This window comes from Lissotriton helveticus, chromosome 1_1 (assembly GCF_964261635.1).
Source record: "Lissotriton helveticus chromosome 1_1, aLisHel1.1, whole genome shotgun sequence".
NCBI classification, from domain to species: Eukaryota; Metazoa; Chordata; class Amphibia; order Caudata; family Salamandridae; genus Lissotriton; species Lissotriton helveticus.
This window is the reverse complement of record NC_136057.1, coordinates 1416780520-1416807724: the sequence shown is the minus strand read 5'-3', so window position 1 is coordinate 1416807724 and position 27205 is coordinate 1416780520. Positions and strand designations below refer to the sequence as shown.

At 43.2% G+C, this 27205-nt stretch overlaps 1 protein-coding gene across 1 annotated transcript in view; it reads left to right on the top strand.

Annotated features, from left to right (window-relative positions):
* Window positions 1-27205, top strand: part of LOC144764134 (potassium channel subfamily T member 2-like) — a gene marked incomplete at its 5' end in the record, with an annotated part of 1271238 nt that overhangs the window by 1005852 nt on the left and 238181 nt on the right. Inside the window, one exon of the mRNA XM_078650285.1 lies at window positions 13603-13708. Coding sequence (XP_078506411.1) covers window positions 13603-13708 — 106 coding nt within the window. The remainder of the gene's footprint in view (window positions 1-13602; window positions 13709-27205) is intronic.

The following is a 27205-nucleotide window of genomic DNA, read 5'->3' as shown; positions in this document are numbered from 1 at the left end:
TTAAAAAAAAACGCCTTAAGTGAAGTCGTTTCCCTGCTCCTTTTTGATGGTCTCTATCATCACCATAGAATACTCTTGTTTTGTTTACTATACTCATTCGGTATTGCCCTGCCGCTTGCTACCATTTACTTTTAGGCGGATAAGGCAACTGCTATAGTGTGCCTCTAGGTGCTCCTAGATTACGTGCATCAAGGACTAAGAGCACTGCACTGCAAGTGCAAGAGCCGTACTCGGCTCTAGCAGAGAGTGAGCTCCAGTAAGCAGCAGCAGCGACACGGCTAGGCCCGGGTGCAGCCTGCTGCCTAACCGGTTGAGCCTCACTCGCTTGTGCTCCAGTGGCATCAGTTCCCACATTGCTCAACTAGGGGGTGGAATTTTGGAGAACTTATAAAGGATCTGTGGAGTACCGGCTGGGAGATCATAGCTGGAAGCCGCACTCCGAAGTTGCGGGAGGCTTGCAGGAGTAAAGACTTGCGAAAGCACAGAGGATCAAAGATTCATCTGCATCCGCTTGTTACTCTGATATAAGCCCTTCAGTGCTATCCTTGTGGTACCCCTGCATCATCATTGAAGTAATTATGCCCACATCATGAGGTCAGGCTGTATACGGGGCCAAGTACAACTTTCATTTCAAGAACAATTCCAAAAATGTCGCAAAGCTGCAAGGAAAACTAAAACCCGCACCCAAAAGGATAACTCGCAGGCAAATGAAACAGCCCTTGAGGACTTGCCATCTATATTTGGTCCAAATTCAAGTCCGGGGGACGCATTGAGTGTGTTGGGGCAAACCCACAATCAGCCGTCTGTCGGGGGGGGGGGGGTAACACTTTCTCAGCCAAGTATAAAGGACTTCTTCAAACAAAATGCCCAATGTGAAGGTAACTGTGATGTTGAATTGCCTCTGACATAGTCTGTTCTGAATAATATGTGTTCATCTACAGTCCAGGTAGTTTCCGAGGACGCCATACCTCTCAGGGATGACCTGTGAGATAGTGAAAAACAGTTGGCAGATTTCACGCCTTTAAACCTAAATGCATCTGTGGCAAGAAAACCCTGTATTAAAGTAGTAATTAAAGCTCAAGTTCATGATGTTCCTACTCCTATTACCAAGCAGGTAAATGTGACGTCTACGCAGCCTCGACTGAATTGTGCACACCAGGCGGAAGATACTCTTTGGTACTAGTTAAGTGTATTAAGCCCTCAAATGATAGTTATGCTTCTGTTATCTGTTTGTGGGAACTGCATGTGAATCAAGTGAATCAAAATTCTTTGATACCTCAGTCACCTAGGCTTGGGGCAGAGAAGATACTAGAATGTCTAGGATTGCTGGTTTTGGAGATATCAAACAAAAAAATTATTTTAAGCCCATTTGTTCCAGGTATATGTGGTGATGATCCAATATTGGATGATAATTCAATTTTAATCCTGTCAAAAAGTAAAACCATAAATAGCGAACATGATGTTCAGACCATTGGTCAAGTAGATAACTTGCTGACATCCTCAGACCTCCCGTTTTTAGATAAATATGTTTCACCTATTCCTGATGACCACCCTACAATGTATAAAAGCAATTATAATATTTGTGTGTGGAAAGGTCTGCTAAATACAACAAATGCTATAACTACTGCACTTTGATTGAAAAACTTTATTTCGGCTACAAGCCATAAAAGTATAAAAATAGCATCACATTGCAAAAATCCAATGGTTACATTTAAAGCACAGAAAAATGACATGAACAATAAATGTCTTGGTTTTCATTCAAATAAGCTTGAAATACAGGTGGAACTTCTAAACACACTAGCAGTCTATGTGGCTGGTATTCACACAAAATTACAAAATTTGACAGGTTTGGTGGTTAAGGCCCAGACTAAGGTTAATGAGCTTAATATGATGCACATATTCTTACATTTTGGATAAGATGTCCGATCTCCCTGAAATAGTACGATCACTTGTTGACAAAGTAAAAAAAAATGCTGGGAATCCACTCCCGGACAGTTCTCCAGTTTGTCATAAGAAATTGGGAGTCAGTGTACCTAGTGTGAACACGCAGCAGCAACAACTCCAGGCAAATGCGTGTCATGATAATTTTTAGGGAGCCTGGGGGGGAGGCGGGGTCAGTCTGGGCTTAGACACACAAATTGATGAAGGTCATGATCCCCGGGGAATCAAGAAAATCTAGTCAGCACCAACTGCCAAATCCCCTTGCTCAAGCTCCGGGAATAGTCTCAATAGTTTCAATGATTGCCCCCCACTATCTAAAAGGGCAGGAAAAAGGCTGCAGAAAGCTCGGAATAAGGCTACGAAATCAGTTGCTTCAGTAGTTACATCAGCTAAACCTAAGGTTTGTTATCCCATTTTTATACAAGCTAATAGGAAATGTCCAATTCAGGATGGTGCCAAAAAGGTGAGGAATCGTCCACAGATTTATTGATGCTTTCAAAGTGTAAGGTACAGGCACCTGCAGTTGGTAGAAAAAATTCAGTTCTCACGACTAGTGGTATAATGAAGCTGTATATAGTAGACATTAGTAAGGGAGAGGTGACTAGGTATGACAGTAAGCCTCAGGAGATTAGGCTTCCATCCCAAGATCAAGCAACTCATACCCAGAATAGACCAAGTTCCGCAGTAATGTTAGAGCCCATTGTCACCCAGAGTCCAACTCCACCAGAAATATTTTCAAATATCACTTTAGCTAAGGTTAGTAAACCAGGCCCATCAAACCCCCTATCTTACAGACAGGATATTAGTACTAATAATCGGGATAGAAACTAGTAATGCTTCCCATGTATGAATCTCAGGGGTCCCATGACAGTCTTAACCGGAGCCTAATACTGAAAATAACGTCAACCATTCCTGAATTATCATTTATTAAAACCACAGACTTGGTGTCAGTGCAGTTTAACCAAATACAGCCAAACACTCTTCAAGAATTTACTTTTACAACCTGGTCCTCAAATAATATTGTGACCAAAATATTAGAATTAAGTCTGTATTTCATGGGATGTGGCATTAAGGTTGAGATTTGGTCCCGTCTACATTATCCCCCTATTCTGGAGATATTGGAGCTTAAGGTGGAATACAAAAAGAATAACGGTTGATAGTAAGAAGCCAAATCCAGTACTTAGGGGGTGCATCAGGTCCATCAGCTAATCAATCTTGCAGTTCTGGCCTGTTGATCACCAATTCACAAACAGGGGGTTGATTTTGTGAGTGGCTACTTGAAAATAATGTACGAATGGAGGATTGGTCCTGGTTTCCAGCTACTCTGTAGAAGGCGCCCCAAGGAGATAGAAAATGAATGTCCTTAACAACAGATGTTAATGCAGTTCAAATATGACTATGCTCCTGGAATGCTCATGGGCTGAACCATCCACTGTCTGACCCAGATACAATATATTTTTTAACTCTTTTACAATGTTATTATTTCAAGAAACATGGTGCGAACAAATGACTCCCTTGCTTGGGTTTAATGAATTAACGGCCAGATTCATCAATGTCCCGTTTTGCGAGTCCTTAATAGCGATTATTAAGGAATCGCTATTAAAGACTCGCAAAACGGGATTCATGTAGAAATCGCAAAAAAAGTTGTGATTTCTACAGCTTCCTTATTTGCGATTAGCAAATTGCTAATCGCAAATAAGGAATAACTCCCCATTCATTCCTATGGGCCTAAAGGCCCATAGGAATGAATGGGGAGTCATTCCTTATTTGCGATTAGCAATTTGCTAATCGCAAATAAGGATGCGATTTCAAGGGTGCCAGGGGTGTCCAAATGACACCCTGTAGCACCCCAGAAATGAAAATGTAGACTGATGTTGCGCAGACACAAGTCCAAAGGACATGTGTGTGTGTAACATACAACTTAGAAAAATGCACTAAAGTGCATTTTTCTAAGTTTTCGCTATTTACCACGAAGTCAGACTTCACGGTAAATAGCGGCCAAAAATTGCGAATTCGCAATTCTAAAATGGTTCATGAATTGCATTTAAGGAATCTCAAATAGAGATTCCTTAAATGCAATTCCTCGCAATTTAGCGATTTTAAAATTAGCGATGTTTGCATTTGGGATGATGAATCCCAAATGCAAAAAAAACGCTCGCAAAGAGCCAGATTCGCGGAATATGGCCCTTTGCGAGCCGATTCTTGCTTCATGAATCTGGCTGATAGTCTCCTGGCAGTCAGAACCAATAAACCAGGCCGCGCAAAGTGTGGTCTGTCATGCTACATTGCAGATGACTTAAATCTTGTAGTGGAAGTGGTGGATTTTGTTCTGGGCTGGTAACAAAGTCTTGTGTTAAATAACACTGAATCTAGTCTAAATATACTCAATGTGTATTTAAGTGTCAGAAAAAATAAGTTAACGCAGCTGTATATCTTGCAAGATATCCTTGATACATTAACAATCCAACAACCCAAAGCAGGCCTTATAGTTTCTGGAGATTTTAATTTGCATTTAATTCCGTTTTCTTCAGTAAATGGTAAGACTAATGGAATTGCAAAAGAGTATTTAGACAATATGCTCAAGGCCGGGCTTTGTCCACTAAAAGAAAAATCTAGGTTCATCCCCACGTTTAAAAATTCTAAACAGGGATCAGTTTTATTGACTACACATTTATTTCAGCTAATTTAAGACAGAAACTGTCTGAATATATGGTAATTCCTCTGCTCAAAAGTGATCATAACCCCGAGATCTCTACCTTTAACTTTTTAGTGATGTGCTTCCCTAGACAGAACAAACTTCCCAACATGGTCCATACATCATATAATCTGAAAAGTTTAGTCTGGCCTATTGCTAAAGAAGAGGAAATCATACTAGCTACTAAAATATTAATAATGGAAAGTGACTGGAGTCAGCCGGGGGATGCCAATAGGATTAATAAATGGAACTCCATTACGACTTCTCTGGTGGGGACATTTGCAGCCCAACAGGTTAGAAAAGTATGTAAGCCGTTAATATCTTCAAACATATGGTTTACATCAAAGTCATCAAGAAATCAATTAATAGAGCTATTCAGGAGGTGTATGCTCATAGATTCCAACAGTTCTATTCTGCTTATAAAGAAAATGTGAAGGAACTTAGAAAGGTTTATAGACAAGAAGTCTGGATGGTGAAATTTAACTATCAAATAAGGCTTTGGCATAGTTTATTATCTGCTTCTAAACAAAATAATGCAAAAAGATTCTGGGCAGTAATTAACAAGCTTGAAAGGGGAGGCTGTAGGGTATTTTGTGTAAATATATTGGAAACCAGTTGGGTAACTTTTATTACTAATCTGTATGGTACAATGGATCAGTCTGTAAACCAACCAAATATGTGCATTGATTACGGGGGAAACAGTATATTATCTATCAATATGGAGAGTGGTGAGTGCCAGGGGATGAATACCGTAGCCATTCCTAGTGATTCTAGTCTTGACTTGAATTTTAATTTAGAACGCATATGTTGTAATAAAATATTGACTTTGTTACGTGGGCTTTGTGCAAATGGTGCTCCTGGTCCTGATGGGCTGCCTAATGCCCTGTTTGTGCAAATGTTGGTATGTGGGCTGGAATATTGTATACATTGTCCAATGACGTTTGGAAATTGTTCCAGCAGCATGGCAAGGTAGTATATTTCAGCCTATTTATAAAAGTGGTTCAGTAGATAATCCAGCTAATTATCATCTAATTGCATTGACTGATGTTGATGCAAAAGTCTTTGCCTCCATCTTGTTGAAAGAATTGGAAAAGTGGGCAACACAGGAGAGCATCTTTCCATTTAACTAAACTGGTTATCGGAAGGGCCAGCTTACCACCACCAACCTGCTTGCACTCACCTTACTTGCTGGGCGAGCTGTCTTGAAAAACCAAGGGGCAGATTTATAAAGGCCTTGCGCCGCCGGTGCATCACTTTTTCCCATGTTAAAAGTGACGCACCGGCGGCGCAAAGCCTTCATAAATCTGCCCCCAAATGTTTACATTGCTTTCATTGAAATTTATATGGAAAAAATTGCTTGGATGGGGCATCCCAGGGAAACTGTTGGAGGCTATCATCCGTTTGTTTACGGATATCTGGGTTCAAGTCAGGTTGGGTGATGGTAGTTCCTTATCGCGGAAATTCAGAACATATAATGGGCTAAAGCAAGGTTATGTTCTTGCCCCCTGCCCTTTTAATCTATGTCTATCAAATCTTACTCGGCAACTTGATTCTATTAATACTCATGCTCCAAGGTTGGAAGGAGTGCAAATCAGCTACCTTGAATATGCTGATGATACTATCCTACTGAGCCACACTCCAATTGGGCTCCAAAGACTTATAAATGCCTTTGAAGATTACATACAAATAAATAGCCTTGAACTGAATGTTAAAATAACTAAAATTATGAAAATTAGATCTGTAAAGCAGAAATTCAATATATGGAGGGCCAGAGCAGGCTCGATTGAAGTTGTTAAAACGTATAGCTATTTAGGGGTGGTGTTTGATAATAGAGTTTCTTTTAAATACTATTTTAAAGACCTAAGGGCTAAAACTGTGATTTAATTCATGATTTTAACTGCTTAAGAAAATCGTTGCATTGTTAATCTTATGACTATTTTTTTAATGTCATGAAAGCCAAGTTACAGCCAACCCTCCAGATTGGCTCACCCATTACCAGAGGGAAAGATGCAAAGCTCCTGCATTTATTGGTAGTTAAGGCTTTTAAAGCAACCTTTGGGATTCCCAGATCAGTAGGCCAAGCAGGACTAAGATTAGAGTTTGGTCTCCAGAGACAGTGCTTGGTATCAGAAGGAACATTTTTGAAATGTATGTACTCTATGTTTTCATCAGCTCCTGCATGCCTGGGGAACATTTGCTGGCTAGAAATAGATAAGTCTGCTTATGCTGACAAATGGAGATCCCACATCCTAACCTCCCTAAGGGATATTGCTCTGCAAGTAGCTTTCCAAGACTTGAAAATGCTCAACAATAAGTTAATTTTAAAAAAAAACTGATCAAAGCTGCATCCCTCAAGTTGGATAAAAATGCATTAGCGGGGATAAATTATGCATGGTATGAGATGAACTAATACCAATCTTTACGTACCCAGCCATATTTGACTGCCTATTTTTCAGCAAAAATAAAAAATACTTTAAAAAAATTACAAAAGAGGGCACGCAGTCATGGATTCAGCAGTGGCCAGATTCTAATTGTAGACTATGCGGTTGGCCACAAGAGAGATTGGTACATATAGTGTGCGTGCGTCCAAAATTGAATAACATCCAACGTACATTTTTGAAACCACTATTCTTGAGGATCGGTGTTAAATCAGCTCGCCAGGCACTAATTAGGTCACTATCGGGTAAATCGATCCCGTCGTCATGCCAACTGACAACATTTTTAAATGCGGCTAAAAAAGATGTTTAACATTACAAATTTGAGATGTATCGAATTTATTTACCTGGAACCTATGATCTTTTTTTTTATTAGATATATTTTGCTACTTCGTTTGCTGCAAGGGCAATAATTAGAATTGTGATAATATAAGCCCTGTTACAGTAATTATTGATGCATTTTATTATTGTTTTTATACAGTGGAATTATTCATTATTGCACGTTGGCACTTTAAAATGCAATGTGTGCAATATCTTGTTATAAAAACTATTGATGTATTTTTATTGCATTTAATTTTTGTTTTTATATTTTGCAATTAGTAATTTTTGAACGCTGGCACTTTATACTGCAATATGTGCAATATCCTGTAATTATTGATGTATTTTTAAATGTGCTACAAATGTAATTAGCTATGCATGATTAAGCCCATGCTTGACTGATTTTATATCCTATCTTTGTATGCTCAATGTATGGTGAATTGATCTGGCTTTGTGACATAACTATGGTTGGATTGGCCATTTTCTTTTTTTGGTACAGTTTATAAATACTGCGTAATGTAAAAAAAATTTGATTGCAATGATTTTAATTAATCATGCAATAAGGATTTATATATGCACTTTGAAAATGGGTGACCACCGTCATCCTGTGTGGGTAACCTGTCAGCTTGCAACTGCAGTCACAAATCGCTGGTACATTTTGCATCTCGCAATTTATCAGTGACATATAAGGGGACAGGGGCTTCTTCAAAAAGAATAATTACGAATCGCAACGTGGACTGAGCATCCCTTTCATACACTCTCCTTTCTCTGATTCGGGAGGAGCCGCAAAATACATTTTACTACTTGGAAAGACTTTTCCACCTCACAAAGTACTTTTAGTAGAGGCAAATCTGCGCTTTTTCCTGTTGCAGTCTTTGCTTTTGCAAAGAGGAGTCTTTGTAGGCACAGTGACAGAATTCAAGAAGCTATAGGAATAATGTGCAAAATATAATCAGAGAGAGACCGTAGACAGAGCTGTAGACTTTCAGCCTCACGTAGAGCTTTATGGTGAAGTGAAATACACAAATTCCTCATGGATGAGGTAAAACCATCATCAAAGTATTACCGAAGGTGGAATTACTTCTGAAATAATGCACCACAAAAGTGGTAAGTCTGTGGGTAGTCATTGTGCCTTTGGTAAACCTCTGCTTGGCAGATTTAAGGTATTTGTCAGAAAATGGCAGTTTTATGTTACTACGTATCTCTAGGCCTTTGTCTATAGCCATTAAAATGACTTTAGACAATAGTAAGAACATCACTCTATTGCTATTGGACCTCTCTGCAGCACTCAATACGGTTTCACATCCAATTTTGCTAAGTTGCCTGCAGGACACAGGGCTAGGTGGGTGTAGGAGCGTAGGATCTGCTTACTATGGTTACCCCCACTTTTTGCGGGTGTTTCACTGTTTCTCGACTTTAGTCTGGCTGGGGCCCTGCTATCCAGGACCCCATCCTAGCTGCTTCCTCTCTAAATTGATTGTATGTACATTAGGTACACTCCCGATTGGTTACTGGGTTACCCTTGTGAGTCCCTAGTATATGGTACCTTAGGTTCTAATGGCATAGGTACCCCAGAGGCCTACTAGGGGCTGAAGCATGTGTTATGCCACCCCTGGGATGCCTTCCAAAATGCCACCATAGGAGTGCTACTGCAGCCTGGATAAGGTGGTGCATGCACCCTTTACTAAGATATAGGTTACCTATATCTACCTTTAATCACTGACACAGTCACTCCTATGACAGGCCTTATCAATCCTGAAGGCACAGTGCTTGGTTTTGTGTGAGAGGGTGCCCATGCATGAGCAGGACCCCTCTGCAGCTTTCGGAATCTATTCTCTGAAGCTGTTCTGTGATGCAGTCAGACCATATACTCTTAAGTACATTATAGCCTCGCGATAAATGCTAACTTTGGAGTGGATGCATGGAAACATGTTGTGTTTGGAATCCTACCCCCCACCAATCTTGGCGGCGGGGGTAGAATTCCGCCCTTCTAGAGGGAGAAGACATGTACACACTGGTCTGCCCGGTAATAGTTTAAACTAACCCTGGCATCACAAACAGGATGCCACAGCCACAGACACGGGTATGACCTGCTGCTGCTCAACGAAACTCTGGCAGGGGAGGCCTAGACAATAGGTTTCCTGTCACAGGTGGTGCAACCACCTCCTAGACAGGCTTTAGTGTATTGGGGCTGGGTGGGGCCACTCAGAGAGTGTTTTTCAGACAGTGGTGGGGGCACACTTGGTGTCCCTGCGCATATCCCAGTTCAAACCAGTTGCAGGGGAGCTCAACCCCTGCTCTGGCACGAAACTGGACAAAGGGAAAAGGGTGTAACCACCCCTCTTCCCAGACCCTCCCATAGGTGGGTCCCCAGAGTATATACAACCCCTTTCTTCAGTATAAGTAAGGGACCCCTGGCAACAGGACTTTAGATTATACCTGGACGAAACTCTGAAGCTGAATCCTGGAACTTCGATACACTACTAACAACTAGAGGACTGAAGAATCTTCCTTGGGGTCAAAGAGTGACTCCCCTGCTCAAGCACGCACCAAAGAAGCATCTTGCCGGTCTGCATTTCCAAAGCTCCCGCCAGATTCTAAAGTATTTTAGACTCAGGACATGGACTTTCAGACTTCTCAGAGGCCAACACGAGATTCCAGCAAAGCTAAGACCCGCAGCCCTCACGAGTTGCGTGGGACCGGAACTCCTGGACACAGTGTACATTTGCTAGTGCATTGATTTCCCGAAGTTATGCATTGGGTTACTTGTAGCCCAAGCCCCGAGCACCATCTGCACCAAAGATTGTAGACCTACACTCCACGAGTGTTCCGTGAGTCTGCTTCTAGCATTTCTGCTTGAGGCCCCTTCCCGGTGCCTGGTCCGTCGACTGGTGGGTCCCCTCAAATATAACTCTACTTTTCCTTGGGCATCCCTGGTTGCTCCAGACATGCTCTGACTCCCCACTGCATGGTGAGTCCCTCAGACCTTGCTGGTTTGTACCATAGCCGATTTCTACTTCCTGCGTGGGTGGCTGTTGCCAAGGCTTGTTGGGTCCAATCCAGAAACCGACACCGCAGCACTCGACCTCCTTTGTGGGAAAGCTTGAATCCAGCACCTGGTCATTGTTGACGCCTCCTGGTCCTCGTGGCTGAAGAGTCAAGCTTCACCTGAAATCACCCAAGATCGGTGGGCATCTGCCTATCGTCTTCCTGGTCACTGGCCAGTGACCCAGACTCTGTCCCCTCTGCTTTCAGGTTTTTCTCATCCTTGTTCCAGGCTTGGATCCACCCAGACACTTTCCACTTGGACGCCAGCAGCACTTTGCAGCAGATCGCCATTGAAAACGATGACGAAATCCGACACAAAAAGATACCTATGCACCGGCTTCCCTGAGCAAGGTAACTCGAGTACTCCGTTGCTCCCGTGGGTGCTGACTCTAGAACCTCGTAGTTCTAAAGGGGTTTGCTCCAAGTCATCTTCTAAGTGTCCTTTATCTTTAAAATTCCAACCGCGACTTTCCCCATAGAAGCTAATGGTGATTTGCGTCTGTCTTTAGACACTGCACTCGTCCCCGTGGGTCCCCTGTGTGACTACCTTGGGTGGTTCCTGGTGACTCCAGCGGTTCTACAGGCTCTAGGCCTTGTCTCTATGACAATCGTGGTTCTTATACCACTTTCTTAATATATGGTTTGGTACACCCCTAGGGCTCAATATATATTCTGCTAATTTACTGTGTGCTAATTAAGTTTACTGAATGTAATTTTGCCTCTAGCCTCATAAAGAGACTAGAGGGATGTGTTTAGAATAAATACATATATTTTATATATACACCTGGTGTGGTTCTACTTTCATTTGGTCATTCACGAGATTATAGACTGGTGAAACAAACTGCTTTACATTCCTTCAAGACTTAGCCTGAAGGCTGCTCTCCACAGCTACCACTAGGATAGCTTTCTATAAAGGTTGTCTTAAACCTACCATCAATAATGGTCGTTTGGACTGGTGCAAGGTGCCCACTAGAATAGTGGACAGCATATGCCAGGCAACTTCTCACAGTGGGACTATGTTGGCCTGGTTGGGCTCTTTCCTATCAAATAGGGGCCAAGCCATGTGGATGCCTCCTTATGATTCTGACCCCAAACTTCTTACGTTTGGTGGTGTCCCGCAGGGTTCGGCCTTGAGTCTAGCATTGTTCAACGTTTACATGCCTTCCTTAGCCCCCGGGTGGAATCCTTTTTGGAGTGCAGGTAATTTCTGATGCTGATGACACACAGATTCTTCTGTTGTGGGACCGAAATGTTTCCATCACCCATCTTAAATTTGAAGCATGTCTGTCAGCTGTGTTCCAGTGGATGCGCTTAAGTAACCTCCAGTGCAACACGAGCAAGATAGAAGTTTCTATTTTTGGGTCTCCTCCCCCTTTTTGGGGTGCGGAAGTCTGGCCTAGCTTTGCACCATCTCCACTGACTCCGAAATCTAGGAGTGAAATTTGACAGTGATCTGTCCGTTAAACCTCAGGTAGAAAGTGTGGTTGCAATTTTCATCCTGCTTTGCGGCTCCTCAGGAAGTTTTTATTCTTGCTTCCGACCTCTTGTCAAAAGACTGTGGTCCACACACTTTTTGCCACATGCCTGGACTATGCCAAGGTGCTATATTGGGGTCTCCCTTTCTACTAACTCAAAAGACACCAACTGGTGCACAATGCTGCAGCAAGGCTCCTTATGCAGCAACCCGTGGAACTTCTCTGTAGGGTCCTCCTTAAGGAGATGCACTGGCTGACTATTTGGGACAGAGTGAGGTTTAAAGGGCTGGTGCTGGCACATAAGTCTTATTATGGCTTTGGACCCTCTTATCTAATCAAGAAACGTTCCTACTATAAGTCATCTGAAGTTCTATGCTCTTCCACTGCATTGTTAGTGACGAAAACAGAATTGAAGAGGAAGAGGTGAGATGGTTCCTCTTTTTCAGCTTTAGCCTCGGCTGAATGGAATGCTCTACCGCTACATCATAGGGCCATAAAGGAAGCTAACCCCTTTAAATGTCAACTAAAAACCTGGCTATTTAAAATAGCTTATTAAACTGCTCTTACTGTGGGAATTCGCCCATCTAATCTATGAGTGCCAGGACACTCAATGGAGTAGCTGCGCTTTATAAGCACTTTTAACTTAAACTTAATTCTGGCCAGACCCTGAAAAACTCTGTGGTAGAAGGGACATTGAAGCTTGCATTCTAAGTGGACCTCATTGTCTATATCAGCTCCCATATCTATGTATCACTTGGCTGGATGCCAGTCTCTCAGGAAGGTGTGAGGAATTCCTTACGTGTGCTAAATGATCAGTGAGTAACATATGCATACATGCCAACCCTCCTAATTCAGGCGGGAGACTATCGATTTCAAGGCTAGTCTCACATCTCCGATTCCTGCATGCAGAATCCCAATTCGGAGTTTTGTTCAACTGCCAAAAATAAAATGTTTATGTCTGTCACGCACACTCCAATCTCCCCCTTCAACAATTACCTCCGACATTAAAGGTTAACTCTTTGTCCCTAATTCTTGGATGGGGATATTTCGTTTTACATAGCACAAACAAAAACAAAGTTTAGAACTCTGCTTTTGTTTGCCAGAGTTTAGAATACTGTTTTTGGTTGTGCTATGTTATTAAATTGCCAAAAATGAATTGCTGATTGTCTGCCACATACATAACAACATACCCGACACAAGCAGATTGCCTCTTCTTCAATATAAGTCAGTGTGAAAAATACTTACTTCCGACCAGGGCTCGAGTCGGGGTACCATGCAGGTGGACGGTGTCCCCCCACTTATTTTACCGGGGGGACACCGGCCCCGTAGGGCTTGAGTCGGCGTACCACGCGGGTGGATGGCATCCCCCCATTTATTTTACCGGGAGAACGCCATCCCCATGCCAAACAGCCGGACTTCACTCTTTGGTCTCTCTGGGACGAGGAGCTCGGCACCTTTCGTGATGTCACTTCCTGTCGTGACGTCACTTCCGGTGACAGCGTCCCCCCACTTGTGCCCTGCTCCCGACTATTTTTTTAAACCTCCCACTTCCCTGCTCTAAAATGTTGGCATGTATGCCTGTGGTGGACACATATCTTGTTCTCACAACAGAGATGCTCACCATGTGTGTAGTTCCATATTGGCTGGAGACGTCACTCACTTTTGCTTCTATTCATATGCTTCTTTTCAGCTGGGTGAAGGGGTACCCCACAAACACGCCATACATTGGAAGTTCACCCACCCTCTGCCATCTTGTCCAGGAGAAGATCCCATTCTGCTGTCTCCGACTTGACAAGGTAAGATCGTCGCCCGAGTCTATTGACTTTCTATGTCAGATAGGCCATGGATGTCCAAGCCAATCAGCTAGGGCTATTTTCATGACATTTATTCAGGATAACCACTGATTATTTAAATGGTTTCTTTTTAGATCAATTTTATGAACAATTATCCCAAGCAGGTATTTTGACAGTCGAGCACACCTGGGCCAACATTAGACATCACTGTACTGTTTTCCTCAAGCCATGTATCATGAGTGATAGTATATCTATAGACGAGCCGGACAACGGTGGAATCTTCAGACTGTTGTTTTTGTGATTTAGCAGGCGATATATTTCTTTTTTGAAAGCACAGTTTGTCAGAAATCCCTGCAGCAAACTTGAATATTCCCCATGATCACCTCTCATGCCCCAAAATACTTTAGACCAAGGGGTAGATTAATTAAGATTTTGCACCCTGACTGCGTCTCAAAAGTGACGCAATGCAGCCCAAATTCTTTTTTTCCTAATTAACCTCTTCCATGCTCATGACGAGCTGAGCTCGTCATGAGCCACGGCGCTCCGGTGCTCATGACGAGCTCAGCTCGTCATGAGCCGTGGAACGCTCGCATGCGGGGATAATTCCCCTGCTGTGCTGAGCGTTCCACGGCAGGTAATGCACCTGTGACGAGCTGAGCTCGCCATGAGCACAGGAGCGCCGTGCCTCATGACGAGCTCGTCATGAGCATGCGGGCACCATGCGTGCCCGCCTTCCCCCCAGCACAGCAGGAAAATAACCCCCGCAGCGAAGGAGCTAACTTTCTAGTACTAAACTTGACTTGTTTAGCCCTGGAAATAACGGAAAAGTAATGCTTTCATTTCTCCTTCTTTTTCCGACATTGCATGGGAGCTGCACTGTGCAGCACGCATGCAAAGTTTGCATTGTACCTAGCATAGTATTTTGTACAGGAAGGGTACCCATTCTGTACAAAACCTTCGCTACACTAAGGCACACACCCTAGCGCTACGGCGCTAAGGTGGTGCGTGGCACACTGCAGCTGAAATCAGCACCGGCGCATGCGGAAGGGGAGGTGAGAGCCATATTTTTGAAAATATGGTGCTCTCCTGTTTCCTCCCTGTCGCGGAACACAGTGCAGCCTTGCGAGCGGATGCACTGCATTGCGTGCCTTTTTTGTAAATCTCCCCCCAAGGGTGCCTGCGTTGCAGGGATGATTGTTTTTGTGCAGGAAGGGAAATATTTTATATGCCCTTTCTTTGTTCCTGTTGTGTTATGTCCTACCTTGTCACTGCGCCAGGACGCTCCTTAGCTGGGGCAGCTGTGCGCACAACAAATAACGATAACATAACATAACATAACATTTGGGACCTTATTAGTATTTAGCCATGCAACAGTTGGTGTTGTTGCACCAAGGATATTCTGCTGCATAACTAAATACTTATAGAGTCCAAAAAGTGAGACCTATTGGCTATGCCAATGCTTGTTTGTTTTTTGTTGCTGTTTTGTTTAAGTTACTAGATAATCAAGGAGGTAGGGAGGAGGAATGAATGTCCATTTATTTCCCCAGGGTAAGTATGTAGGTTATCAGGTGCGGAAATGGACACTTGTTACAATTCTAAACCTTTGGATAGGAAAACTCTATAGCACCCTCAAAAACTCAATGTATCTCGGTATGCGGTATATGTCTTTCATCCGCCCCACATTGTAGTTGTGGCATTTATCATAGGGTGCTATAGTACGCTCTTGATGCCCGCCTCATACAGAGGCTCCTCTGGTCTAGATTGCAGTGTCCAGAGATTTGTAGGGTGCCCCCACTAGGTAAGGGTGATTGAAAGTATAAGTTAAAAAATAGAATAACACCTGAAAATATTTAATAAATGGTGTGAGTCTATTGAAGTAAAACATAAGCGGTACTTGTAATAGATCGAGTTACTAGATCTATAAGTGTATTGTTAAAGGTTTTGCCGACATGTTTCAGCCCCCCTTGGCTCGGCTGAGTCTATGGGGCTTTCGTCAGGACTAACAGACAAACAAACATCAAAGTGTGTCTTTACTTACACAACTTGTGTAGTATCTTTAGGTTGCCTATTTGTAGGCATTCACTGACCAATCGCACTCTTTTAGCCTGAAAAAAGAGGGAAAGACAAACAGACATAGAATACACATTTATAAAGTATTTATAAGGTATTATGTACTGTTTTAAGTGGGGGGGCGGCAAAAGATAGCTATTGTCTCATCTTTCTATTATCTATTCTAAGATTTTGCCCGGCATAGGGTGGAGGAAGGGCTACTTTAGGTAGAGGACTGAGAGAGGACAGGAAGCGACAGTTATCATAGTTAAACACTGGTTTTATGGTCCCCAGCGTAGTTATAGGGGGTCTAGTCTTACAATATTCCATTGCGATATTGTTGTGGCATGGAAGTGGTCAAATGGAATCGTTATACTCGGAAGTAGAGCTTTAAAGACGCCTCTTATTAGCGTGCAGTGACAGGATATCATAAGTTATCATACGCTATGGGAACTCATCGTAATAGGATATTCGTAAGACATAACGCTCATTATACGTGCATCTGATAAGGTAGTTATGTGCATGTGTGTTGCGCTTCATTCAAGTCACTAGAATTGGAAATGTATCGGCTTTGTAATGGGAGTGGGCTGTTTGCCGGTGTTTTACTTTAAATGTCTCTAGTAATATTGTGCGCACTACGGTGACGGCATTGCTCTCATGGTGCTTATCGCTTCGTATTAAGTGCAGCTACATTTGGGAATTTGACAATTTGCGCCGCTCGCAAACAGTAGCGCGTTTAAAGCTACTTACTGTAAAAAGCCCTCTTACCTAATGGCAATTCGTTTTTGGCCTCATCAGGGGGTTACCGCTTCCTTGTAGCTCAGAGCTAGAGGAAAGCGGAACGCCGTTAGTAAGTGCACGCATTCAACCTTACCGTAGTTAGGAAAGGAAGGAGAAGAACACCAAACGCCAAGCCGCCATTACCCGCATGGCCAAGGATTCCACCGCTTGTGCTGACTCTGCCCCTGGTCGGGGAAAGGACGTCAGAAGCGCGTATTTAAAGGGGTCATGTGTTGTTTTTTGGGAGTTGATTAACTTTATTGGTTCCGGTTTCAATGCACACTCTTGGGTGATATTTTCACTATGGCATAATGTTATTCATATGTAATCGCACTTCATTGTCTGTATCCAAGTACGTTCGTGTGGACTCCTGTACCGTTATATAGCGTCTGATTAATTTTGATGGTTTCAAAGGTTGTGCACACTTGAATCTTTCAAATACCTCATAATTAGGGCACACTTTTCAGGAAATTTCATGACACCAGGATATGTTTATAAGGGAAAAGTACTATTTCTATTCTCCTTTTGGGTTCATACTGAACCGATGTGATTGTTGATCGGGTTTTCTTTCTCTGGTTGTGGCCACATGTGGATTTCTGAGTTTTTTTTTTTTTCTTTTCAATAGCGCACTCTATGGATAAATAGGGTTGTTATGTAGCAAATTGGTGCCAACGGATATTATCGTTGAGTCCCCAGATATGGGTTTTAAGACGATTCACCCATCTTTGTTCTTTTTCGTAAAGCTTTTTTTCAGCATTTTGGGTTTTGTCAACGAGCATTTCCAACACTGTCCAACGTAGATCTTCACTGGAGTGCTTTGTCTCTACGAAGTGTGCACATAATTTTGTAGTTGTTTTTTGAGTCTTATATTGCTTCTGTGTTCTCCTATTCTAGTTTTGACTTTTCTACAGGTCATCCCTATGTATTTCTTCTGGCAGGGACAGCTCGCCATGTATATGACATGGGTAGAATTGCAGTTCGTGTGCTGTCTCTGCGTCCATAGGAGAGTCTCTGTTAGTTGTAACTGTTTTGAGGTCATCGTGGATTTACAGGCTATGCAATTACCGCAGGGGTGGTGGCCTGTTATTGGTGTCATCGTTATGTCCCTTATTATTACAGACTGTTGTTTACTTCTCGGACGAGTGTGGACCAAAGCGTCTCTTAAATTTCTGGTTCGTTTGTTTGCGAACCGGGGTTTTGGCCAGGCACATTTTCCAGTGTTAAGAATGTTCCAGTTTTTATTCACTAATTTTTGTACCTCATAAGTGGAGGGGCAGAATGTTGTTACACAAGTAGCTAAATCTGGTACAGGGTCTTTTGGGTGGATCTGTAAGAGGCAGTCCCTGGGTTCATTATTCGCACGTTTCCTGCATTTGCGAATTGTAGTGGTTGTGTAATCTCTTGCCTTTAGCTTTTTGCTGAGTTCCTGTGCCTGTTTATTATAATCATCGTCTTTAGTACAGTTTCTTTTTATTCTTAAAAACTGACTGTATGGAAGATTGTCTCTCATTGGTTTGGGATGGTAGCTCTTATAAGATAGTAGGCTGCTTTTTGCAGTTGGTTTGGTGTAGGTTCTTGTTTGTAAGATGTTATTTTCAACAAAGATGGTGAGATCCAGAAAGTCAATTGTTGAGTTGTTAGCCGTGTATGTGAATTTCAGCCATGGGTCACGTCCATTGAGCCAGTCAATGAATAGTTTCAGGTCATGTTTGATGTCCCATATGAGAAGGATATCGTCAATGTATCTCTTCCAGTATAAAATACTGGAAGAGTACGGATTGGATTCATTGAGCACGTGTTGGCCCTCAAATTGGCTCACATATAGTCCAGCCACCGAAGGAGCAAAGGCACTGCCCATGGAAGTGCCATGGTTTTGTAAATATGGGTCTCCTTCATATTCGAAAATGTTTTCTTTAAGAGCTAATTTACAGCATTGTAGAACGAAATGTCTTGTGGTGTGGTATTTCCAATCCTCATTGAATAGGACATCTTTGAGCATTTGTAGAGTGTCATCCTGTGGTAAGCTCGTGTACAATGACTCCACGTCTAGTCCCACTAGGAGCATCGTTTTCTGATCGAATGGTTTTTCAGAGATCTGTATCAATAGGTCTCTATTGTCTTTTAGGTAGGTGGGCGTCTTCTGGACAAGGGGTTTCAGATATTCATCAGCAAATTTTGAAAGTGGTTCAAGGATCGATCCTATACCCGAAACTATAGGTCGTCCCGGGGGTGGAAATTTATTTTTGTGTATCTTCGGAACTGAATAAAAGTAGGGGATCTTAGGTTTCTTTGCAAGTAGATAGTCTGCCTCTTTGCCTGTTATCCACATGTTAGTTTCAGCCTCGTAAATCATCATTGTGATGGTATTTAGAAGTCTCTCTGTAGGGTCTCTGCCAATTTGTTTGTAGAACTTAGTATCTGTCAGGAGGGCTAGGCATTGTTGGTTATAGCCTTCTTTACTAAGGATACCAATCCCTCCCCCCTTGTCAGCCGGTTTGATCACTATGTCCTCATTAGTTTCTAGGGTCTTGAGTGCTTGGCGTTCCCTTTTGCTAAGATTTTGGAAGGGAGTCTTTTTGTTTTGTTCCATGAAGCTCCACACCTTTCAGCAGGGCTTGTTCAAAGGTTTGAAGCTCGGGTGGAACGCTACCTGTTGGAGGATTAAAGGTAGATTTTCTCTTTAGTCTGGTATCCCCTTCTTGTGCAAGAGTTGGGGTCCCTGCAAAGAATGCTTTTAGTTTAAGGACTCGGCAGAATTCTGCTAGCTCACACTTGAGTTTAAAGCTATCCATTGATGGTGTAGGTACGAATCCCAGTCCTCTATTTAGGACTTTCTTTTGGTCTTCAGAGAGTTCAATGTTTGCGAGGTTCACAATTAGTGATTGTTCTTGCTCGTGGTCGGTTGGGCCGATGACATGCTCCTTGTCAGTATGTTCCGCTGTTGATCTTGCCACGCTTGAGACTTTTTTCTTCCTCGCGGTTGATTTGGGCCCCTGGCTAAAAAAGATGGTTGTTGTTGTTGTTGGTTTTGTTGACCAGATTGTTGTTGGTCTCCCATCGGTGGCATCTGTTGCATTCCGTAATTATAGGGATCCATCCACCCTCCATATTGTGGCATGTATGGTTCGAAGTATGGTATATTCATGCTTGGGTAGTACGGTCTTTGCCATCTATTGCCCCTTCTTGGTCGTTGATATCGATTGGTATTCCTGCCTCTCTTGGCGGTGTAGTCTTCAGAGCTACTCACTGAGTTCCTTCCCACGGATTCGTTATCTGAGCCTGGATCGGTGGTGTTATAATCTTCTTTTGAATAGGGGTGCATTCTTTCCTGGCTGAATTTTTTCGGGTCTTTTCCAAGTTTCTGCAGCTTACTTTGCATTATGAACTCTTTCGTTTCTTCCATCTCTTTAGTAATTTCATCCAGTTTCTTTTTATATACCTGTGGGTTGATGCCTTTTTTAAGTTTGTTTTCGCATGCTTGAATCTCTTGTAGTAATGCTTCTGAAAGTCTTTTTGCGGTTTCAATGATAAGTACAAGGTAGTCTAGGGTGCACTTCCAGGAGATGGAGGACCAGTCTCTGCGGAATGCCAGGTCGTGTAGGAAGATTCTTGGTGCGTTGTTAACCCATAGGCCCCTTGGAGCTGTTTTTGATCGTAAATATTCGGTCATAATGATGCCATGAATGGTTGTGCGGATTTGGTCTCTCTTCTTTTCGGAGAGTGTGTCCCAATCATCTGTTTGAGCCAGTACTTCAGTGAGATCTGAATTTTGTAGGAGTGGCTGTGCTGCCAGTATTTCATCGATATCGCTTTCGTCGAAACTCAATCCAATGTTACCTTCCATAGGACCTCTCCTCCAATTCCAGAAATGTGGAAACAGTGTTTCTCAAGTTCAGAAGAACTCCCGCAGCTGTGCGCTGCTTAATATACTAGATAATCAAGGAGGTAGGGAGGAGGAATGAATGTCCATTTATTTCCCCAGGGTAAGTATGTAGGTTATCAGGTGCGGAAATGGACACTTGTTACAATTCTAAACCTTTGGATAGGAAAACTCTATAGCACCCTCAAAAACTCAATGTATCTCGGTATGCGGTATATGTCTTTCATCCGCCCCACATTGTAGTTGTGGCATTTATCATAGGGTGCTATAGTACGTGCTTGATGCCCGCCTCATCCAGAGGCTCCTCTGGTCTAGATTGCAGTGTCCAGAGATTTGTAGGGTGCCCCCACTCGGTAAGGGTGAGTGAAAGTATAAGTTAAAAAATAGAATAACACCTGAAAATATTTAATAAATGGTGTGAGTCTATTGAAGTAAAACATAAGCGGTACTTGTAATAGATCGAGTTACTAGATCTATAAGTGTATTGTTAAAGGTTTTGTCGACATGTTTCAGCCCCCCTTGGCTCGGCTGAGTCTATGGGGCTTTCGTCAGGACTAACAGACAAACAAACATCAAAGTGTGTCTTTACTTACACAACTTGTGTAGTATCTTTAGGTTGCCTATTTTTAGGCATTCACTGACCAATCGCACTCTTTTAGCCTGAAAAAAGAGGGAAAGACAAACAGACATAGAATACACATTTATAAAGTATTTATAAGGTATTATGTACTGTTTTAAGTGGTGGGGGGGCGGCGAAAGATAGCTATTGTCTCATCTTTCTATTATCTATTCTAAGATTTTGCCCGGCACAGGGTGGAGGAAGGGCTACTTTAGGTAGACGACTGAGAGAGGACAGGAATCGACAGTTATCATAGTTAAACACTGGTTTTATGGTCCCCAGCATAGTTATAGGGGGTCTAGTCTTACAATATTCCATTGCGATATTGTTGTGGCATGGAAGTGGTCAAATGGAATCGTTATACTCGGAAGTAGAGCTTTAAAGACGCCTCTTATTAGCGTGCAGTGACAGGATATCATAAGTTATCATACGCTATGGGAACTCATCGTAATAGGATATTCGTAATACATAACGCTCATTATACGTGCATCTGATAAGGTAGTTATGTGCACGTGTGTTGCGCTTCATTCAAGTTACTAGAATTGGAAATGTATCGGCTTTGTAATGGGAGTGGGCTGTTTGCCGGTGTTTTACTTTAAATGTCTCTAGTAATATTATGCGCACTACGGTGACGGCATTGCTCTCATGGTGCTTATCGCTTCGTATTATTTAACAACAAGGGGTGGTGATGGACAGAGTTTCTGAATTAAGCAGAATACTCTCACCCAGTCAAGAGATCAGGGCTAGATCCAACACCGTTTTTTAGCTCACTGCACCATCCCAGTTCAGAACCTGGCTATATGCAAATTAGTCTGTTCCTGTCCCAGTGCATGATGGGAACAGGGCAAACCAAACTACCAAGCCAATTCTTACACTGGGAAGGAAACAAGCTTCCGGGGACCGGTTTCTGGCATTTCAGCCGTCATCGGCCCGGCTTGCTTGAATCCTGATGGTGCAATGAGCAAGGGACTCACATCTGAGTATACCCTTCCACGCTTAGGGTGGACAAAATATTTAACAACAAGGGGTGGTGATGGACAGAGTTTCTGAATTAAGCAGAATACTCTCACCCAGTCAAGAGATCAGGGCTAGATCCAACACCGTTTTTTAGCTCACTGCACCATCCCAGTTCAGAACCTGGCTATATGCAAATTAGTCAGTTCCTGTCCCAGTGCATGATGGGAACAGGGCAAACCAAACTACCAAGCCAATTCTTACACTGGGAAGGAAACAAGCTTCCGGGGACCGGTTTCTGGCATTTCAGCCGTCATCGGCCCGGCTTGCTTGAATCCTGATGGTGCAATGAGCAAGGGACTCACATCTGAGTATACCCTTCCACGCTTAGGGTGGACAAAATATTTAACAACAAGGGGTGGTGATGGACAGAGTTTCTGAATTAAGCAGAATACTCTCACCCAGTCAAGAGATCAGGGCTAGATCCAACACCGTTTTTTAGCTCACTGCACCATCCCAGTTCAGAACCTGGCTATATGCAAATTAGTCAGTTCCTGTCCCAGTGCATGATGGGAACAGGGCAAACCAAACTACCAAGCCAATTCTTACACTGGGAAGGAAACAAGCTTCCGGGGACCGGTTTCTGGCATTTCAGCCGTCATCGGCCTGGCTTGCTTGAATCCTGATGGTGCAATGAGCAAGGGACTCACATCTGAGTATACCCTTCCACGCTTAGGGTGGACAAAATATTTAACAACAAGGGGTGGTGATGGACAGAGTTTCTGAATTAAGCAGAATACTCTCACCCAGTCAAGAGATCAGGGCTAGATCCAACACCGTTTTTTAGCTCACTGCACCATCCCAGTTCAGAACCTGGCTATATGCAAATTAGTCTGTTCCTGTCCCAGTGCATGATGGGAACAGGGCAAACCAAACTACCTAGCCAATTCTTACACTGGGAAGGAAACAAGCTTCCGGGGACCGGTTTCTGGCATTTCAGCCGTCATCGGCCCGGCTTGCTTGAATCCTGATGGTGCAATGAGCAAGGGACTCACATCTGAGTATACCCTTCCACGCTTAGGGTGGACAAAATATTTAACAACAAGGGGTGGTGATGGACAGAGTTTCTGAATTAAGCAGAATACTCTCACCCAGTCAAGAGATCAGGGCTAGATCCAACACCGTTTTTTAGCTCACTGCACCATCCCAGTTCAGAACCTGGCTATATGCAAATTAGTCAGTTCCTGTCCCAGTGCATGATGGGAACAGGGCAAACCAAACTACCAAGCCAATTCTTACACTGGGAAGGAAACAAGCTTCCGGGGACCGGTTTCTGGCATTTCAGCCGTCATCGGCCCGGCTTGCTTGAATCCTGATGGTGCAATGAGCAAGGGACTCACATCTGAGTATACCCTTCCACGCTTAGGGTGGACAAAATATTTAACAACAAGGGGTGGTGATGGACAGAGTTTCTGAATTAAGCAGAATACTCTCACCCAGTCAAGAGATCAGGGCTAGATCCAACACCGTTTTTTAGCTCACTGCACCATCCCAGTTCAGAACCTGGCTATATGCAAATTAGTCTGTTCCTGTCCCAGTGCATGATGGGAACAGGGCAAACCAAACTACCAAGCCAATTCTTACACTGGGAAGGAAACAAGCTTCCGGGGACCGGTTTCTGGCATTTCAGCCGTCATCGGCCCGGCTTGCTTGAATCCTGATGGTGCAATGAGCAAGGGACTCACATCTGAGTATACCCTTCAACGCTTAGGGTGGACAAAATATTTAACAACAAGGGGTGGTGATGGACAGAGTTTCTGAATTAAGCAGAATACTCTCACCCAGTCAAGAGATCAGGGCTAGATCCAACACCGTTTTTTAGCTCACTGCACCATCCCAGTTCAGAACCTGGCTATATGCAAATTAGTCTGTTCCTGTCCCAGTGCATGATGGGAACAGGGCAAACCAAACTACCAAGCCAATTCTTACACTGGGAAGGAAACAAGCTTCCGGGGACCGGTTTCTGGCATTTCAGCCGTCATCGGCCCGGCTTGCTTGAATCCTGATGGTGCAATGAGCAAGGGACTCCCATCTGAGTATACCCTTCCACGCTTAGGGTGGACAAATTATTTTGCCCACTATGAGTGTGGAAGGGTATGCTCAGACATGAGTCCCTTGCTCACTGCACCATCAGGATTCAAGCAAGCCGGGCCGAAGACGGCTGTAATGCCAGAAACTGGTCCCCGGAAGCTTGTTTCCTTTCCAGTGAAGAATTGGCTTGGTAGTTTGGTCTGCCCTGTTCCCATGATGCACTGGGCCAGGGACAGACTAATTTGCATATAGCCAGGTTCTGAACTGGGATGGTGCAGTGAGCTAAAAAACGGTGATGGATCAAGCCCTGATCTGTTGACTGGGTAGGAGTGTTCTGATTAACTCAGATACTCTGTCCATCACCACCCCCTTTTTGAAATTATTTTGGCCACTATGAGTGTGGAAGGGTATGCTCAGACATGAGTCCCTTGCTCACTGCACCATCAGGATTCAAGCAAGCCGGGCCGAAGACGGCTGTAATGCCAGAAACCGGTCCCCGGAAGCTTGTTTCCTTTCCAGTGAAGAATTGGCTTGGTAGTTTGGTCTGCCCTGTTCCCATGATGCACTGGGCCAGGGACAGACTAATTTGCATAAAGCCAGGTTCTGAACTGGGATGGTGCAGTGAGCTAAAAAACGGTGATGGATCAAGCCCTGATCTGTTGACTGGGTAGGAGTGTTCTGATTAACTCAGATACTCTGTCCATCACCACCCCCTTTTTGAAATTATCGCTTCGTATTAAGCGCAGCTACATTTGGGAATTTGACAATTTGCGCCGCTCGCAAACAGAAGCGCGTTTAAAGCTACTTACTGTAAAAAGCCCTCTTACCTAATGGCAATTCGTTTTTGGCCTCATCAGGGGGTTCCCGCTTCCTTGTAGCTCAGAGCTAGAGGAAAGCGGAACGCTGTTAGTAAGTGCACGCATTCAACCTTACCGTAGTTAGGAAAGGAAGGAGAAGAACACCAAACGCCAAGCCGCCATTACCCGCATGGCCAAGGATTCCGCCGCTTGTGCTGACTCTGCCCCTGGCCGGGGAAAGGACGTCAGAAGCGCGTATTTAAAGGGGTCATGTGTTGTTTTTTGGGAGTTGATTAACTTTATTGGTTCCGGTTTCAATGCACACTCTTGGGTGATATTCTCACTATGGCATAATGTTATTCATATGTAATCGCACTTCATTGTCTGTATCCAAGTACGTTCGTGTGGACTCCTGTACCGTTATATAGCGTCTGATTAATTTTGATGGTTTCAAAGGTTGTGCACACTTGAATCTTTCAAATACCTCATAATTAGGGCACACTTTTCAGGAAATTTCATGACACCAGGATATGTTTATAAGGGAAAAGTACTATTTCTATTCTCCTTTTGGGTTCATACTGAACCGATGTGATTGTTGATCGGGTTTTCTTTCTCTGGTTGTGGCCACATGTGGATTTCTGAGGTTTTTTTTTCTTCTTTTCAATAGCGCACTCTATGGATAAATAGGGTTGTTATGTAGCAAATTGGTGCCAAGGGATATTATCGTTGAGTCCCCAGATATGGGTTTTAAGACGATTCACCCATCTTTGTTCTTTTTGGTAAAGCTTTTTTTCAGCATTTTGGGTTTTGTCAACGAGCATTTCCAACACTGTCCAACGTAGATCTTCACTGGAGTGCTTTGTCTCTACGAAGTGTGCACATAATTTTGTAGTTGTTTTTTTGAGTCTTATATTGCTTCTGTGTTCTATTCTAGTTTTGACTTTTCTACAGGTCATCCCTATGTATTTCTTCTGGCAGGGACAGCTCGCCATGTATATGACATGGGTAGAATTGCAGTTCGTGTGCTGTCTCTGCGTCCATAGGAGAGTCTCTGTTAGTTGTAACTGTTTTGAGGTCGTCGTGGATTTACAGGCTATACAATTACCGCAGGGGTGGTGGCCTGTTATTGGTGTCATCGTTATGTCCCTTATTATTACAGACTGTTGTTTACTTCTCGGACGAGTGTGGACCAAAGCGTCTCTTAAATGTCTGGTTCGTTTGTTTGCGAACCGGGGTTTTGACCAGGCAAATTTTCCAGTGTTAAGAATGTTCCAGTTTTTATTCACTAATTTTTGTACCTCATAAGTGGAGGGGCAGAATGTTGTTACACAAGTAGCTAAATCTGGTACAGGGTCTTTTGGGTGGATCTGTAAGAGGCAGTCCCTGGGTTGATTATTCGCACGTTTCCTGCATTTGCGAATTGTAGTGGTTGTGTAATCTCTTGCCTTTAGCTTTTTGCTGAGTTCCTGTGCCTGTTTATTATAATCATCGTCTTTAGTACAGTTTCTTTTTATTCTTAAAAACTGACTGTATGGAAGATTGTCTCTCAGTGGTTTGGGATGGTAGCTCTTATAAGATAGTAGGCTGTTTTTTTCAGTTGGTTTGGTGTAGGTTCTTGTTTGTAAGATGTTATTTTCAACAAAGATGGTGAGATCCAGAAAGTCAATTGTTGAGTTGTTAGCCGTGTATGTGAATTTCAGCCATGGGTCACGTCCATTGAGCCAGTCAATGAATAGTTTCAGGTCATGTTTGATGTCCCATATGAGAAGGATATCGTCAATGTATCTCTTCCAGTATAAAATACTGGAAGAGTACGGATTGGATTCATTGAGCACGTGTTGGCCCTCAAATTGGCTCACATATAGTCCAGCCACCGAAGGAGCTAAGGCACTGCCCATGGAAGTGCCATGGTTTTGTAAATATAGGTCTCCTTCATATTCGAAAATATTTTCTTTAAGAGCTAATTTACAGCATTGTAGAACGAAATGTCTTGGGGTGTGGTATTTCCAATCCTCATTGAAGAGGACATCTTCGAGCATTTGTAGAGTGTCATCCTGTGGTAAGCTCGTGTACAATGACTCCACGTCTAGTCCCATTAGGTGCATCGTTTTCTGATCGAATGGTTTTTCAGAGATCTCTATCAATAGGTCTCTAGTATCTTTTAGGTAGGTGGGCGTCTTCTGGACAAGGAGTTTCAGATATTCATCAGCAAATTTTGAAAGTGGTTCAAGGATCGATCCTATACCCGAAACTATAGGTCGTCCCGGGGGTGGAAATTTATTTTTGTGTATCTTCGGAAGTGATTAAAAGTAGAGGATCTTAGGTTCCTT